This window comes from Papaver somniferum, chromosome 8 (assembly GCF_003573695.1).
Source record: "Papaver somniferum cultivar HN1 chromosome 8, ASM357369v1, whole genome shotgun sequence".
NCBI lineage: Eukaryota > Viridiplantae > Streptophyta > Magnoliopsida > Ranunculales > Papaveraceae > Papaver > Papaver somniferum.
This window is the reverse complement of record NC_039365.1, coordinates 114,240,590-114,243,461: the sequence shown is the minus strand read 5'-3', so window position 1 is coordinate 114,243,461 and position 2,872 is coordinate 114,240,590. Positions and strand designations below refer to the sequence as shown.

General features: G+C 34.6%; 1 protein-coding gene across 1 annotated transcript; it reads right to left on the bottom strand.

Moving 5' to 3' along the window:
• Positions 1-218: 218 nt before the first annotated feature.
• Positions 219-2,229, bottom strand: LOC113301418 (transcription factor MYB54-like). Its single transcript, XM_026550200.1, has 3 exons — positions 1,278-2,229; positions 684-1,187; positions 219-584 (listed from the first exon to the last, which is right to left on the bottom strand). Exons 1-3 carry the CDS (start codon positions 1,765-1,767, stop codon positions 319-321), a joined length of 1,260 nt encoding a protein of 419 aa, XP_026405985.1. The 5' UTR covers positions 1,768-2,229; the 3' UTR covers positions 219-318.
• Between the last annotated feature and the right edge of the window lie 643 nt (positions 2,230-2,872).

Here is a 2,872-nt window from a genome sequence, read left to right as displayed (position 1 = left end):
AATCTTTGAACGCAAAATAGCTTGAGATAAATGCAAGGATGAAACTTCCGTAAACTGAGGTAAAGTTAGCAGTGCAATTGAGTAACTACAATAAATACTGGTAATATTAAAGATTCACAGCAACATTTTGATTAACATGACAATAAATAAAGAGGAAATTAACAGCAAGTGTACTGTTGATTTCATACTAACAACACAAGCACCAAAAGGGTTTTTACTGTTGATTAATAAAACTGTGACCATGTACATTTCAAGATTTCTTTCTTCAAATTATCCCTTGTTTCTCTGCCAAGTTCTTAATAGAACCCTTTCAGTCTATTATGCAGTGGTTCCAACTCCAAGGAAATCAATGAAAGGCAAAGCTTCATTATCTCCAGTATTAAGATTATGTCTCCCTCTTTTATGTACTGAACTGTCATTAGCTGAAATTTCAGAATTAGAATCAGAATAACCACCAGATGGATGATGATCTAAACCAATAACCATCTTCATGGAATAATTATCATGTTTATTGATCCCAGTCTTAGTCTTCTCACTGTACAAACACCTATTGCTAAAAGACATCATATTTTCTTCAAATGGACCTATAATCACAAAAACAAATAAAATGGACCACCATTAGAAACTAATTAAACAAAAACAAATTATTATTCTAAAACCATCTTTCAAGGATCAAAACATACCCATTCGGAAATCAAAGTGCATTTGATTAGGACTAATAGGTTGGGTTCTGGCCGCAGAAGATGAGTTAAGAGACAAATTAGTGCAAGTTGAAGTAGATTGGTCATCTTTAGTAGTAATGGTTGATTCACTACGTGCTCCTCCTGCTGCTGCATTCTTTTGATGATAAGAACTAATCAATTTCAAATCTTCATGTTTCATCATCAAAAGGGTTTGATGGTCATAAGTAGTAGTAGTACTAGCAGTAGGAATAGGAAGAAATGGTTTTCTAGATGACCTCCTAGAAAGATTATTAGATTGTTCTCTCTGTTTTCTAGCCATGATAACATGCCAATGATTCTTAACACCATTATCAGTCCTACCAGGGAAAAGTCTAGAAATCATAGCCCATCTATTTCCATATAATCTGTGTGCTGCTAACAATCTCTCTTCCTCTTCTTCACTAAATGCCCTTCTGTTAATCCTTGGATCCAGTTGATTAAACCATCTTAATCTACAACTTTTTCCTGCACCCCCCAAAAAAAACAAGAATATCATCAGTATTCATAATCGAATGACTTGAGCAAAAAAAACTTTTGAAATAATTATATACGCACCTGATCTTCCTTGTAGTTTCTCTGAAATGAGATTCCAGTTTTGAGGACCATACTGAGATACAAGTTCTTTAAGTTTGGAATCCTCAGCTGGTCTCCAGTGTCCTCTTGCAATAGAATGCACACTACTTGTACTTTGTTGATTGCTTCCATGACCAAAACTTTCACTTTCCTGTTGTTTTTGATAATCAGCATTACAAGGCATTTCATTTTTTATGGCAGTTTCTTCAGAAGTAGTCTGGAAACTCCAACTTTTGATGTTTTGCTCATCATTTGATCCCCCCATTACTTGAAAACTCAAGTCTGAACTTTTACTCATCGTGCTTCTATCCTTGGAAGAAGAAGAAAATGGACCAAAACTAAGAGATAACGAAGTGGGTGATGATGGACGAGAAGACAGAAAGTTGATCTCTTGAAATCTTCTTCTAAAATAACTACTTTCATCACCACCACTTGATTTTTGAAGATTTTGTTGTGGTCGTTGTAAAGTCATTGTGATGATCAAATATTAGTATAAAACTAACTGATGAGATTAAGACTAGTTCCTAAAGAAAGAAATCAAGAATTAAACGAACCCACTACTAACAAACAAGTAGATATTCCTACTTCAACATTACTAATTTGCTACTTATGTAGTATACAATTACAGTTGGTACAAATTTTGATAAATGAAAACTTGCTATATAATGAGAGAACTGAGAAGAGGTTGTTTGATCTTGAGTATTTAATACATTTTGTTTTATAGAACTTGTTAGAAATAAGCATTAAAAGCAGAAGAAGAAGGAATAAACAAGGAGACAACAGAAGAGATGGGATTTACAGTAAAAAGGGAACAAAGTTTGAACTTTAAATTAAGAAAAACACCATGCACCCAGGGTCTCTGGTCACGGTGGGTACTTGCTTCAAGATTATTTCTCTTAGGTTCTCTGCTCTTCCTCTGCATGCAACTCAAAACCGCTCGTGTGGGTAAGACTCCTCTCTCTCTCTCTTTCTTTCTTTATAACCTGTAGGTTTGTTGGTATTGCCACTGATGGATCTCGATACAGACAAATAGACTTCAATAAATAACAAGAATGGAAGCGGGGAATAGGTAGTAACTGATTTTTTGAGATAACGACACGGAAATGTTTTGGTTCCAGGTTATTACCAGAATTATTAATCAAAACCGTTTTAAAACTACACATTTAAAAGGAACTTATATCCGTTTTGACTTTTTAGTTCTGGTTCATAAGGACCAACGAATTTGGATTCCCGGCTGAATATGGGATCACCCATCCGTCGTTACTAACGACTCCGTTACGCACATCTTGGCTGTAGGAACCGTATGTACAAAATAATGAACTCTAGACCATCCAATGCCGTTGACCATGTTATAATGGTACCCACAGGCATATGCACCATCAATGGTTCTTGAGCCCCCAAACTTGCCTATGGTTGAACCGATTCTTTTTATATATTTCGTTTGTTTATGTAAAAGTGTTGTTATCACCTTCTTAATTTGGTCTAAATGAAATAGTGATAATATCTTTTTTCTAAAAAAGAACGTAGTATAGTGTGGACTTATAAATTCTCAGATATTACAATCGTAGTTATTTTTT

Excerpts from the sequence above, each read along its gene's own strand:
- LOC113301418 (XM_026550200.1), bottom strand. The coding sequence starts at position 1,767 with ATGACTTTACAACGACCACAACAAAATCTTCAAAAATCAAGTGGTGGT. Across the intron at positions 1,188-1,277 it reads GAAACTACAAGGAAGATCAG|GAAAAAGTTGTAGATTAAGA; the intron begins GTGCGTATATAA and ends TGGGGGGTGCAG. Across the intron at positions 585-683 it reads GCACTTTGATTTCCGAATGG|GTCCATTTGAAGAAAATATG; the intron begins GTATGTTTTGAT and ends TTGTGATTATAG.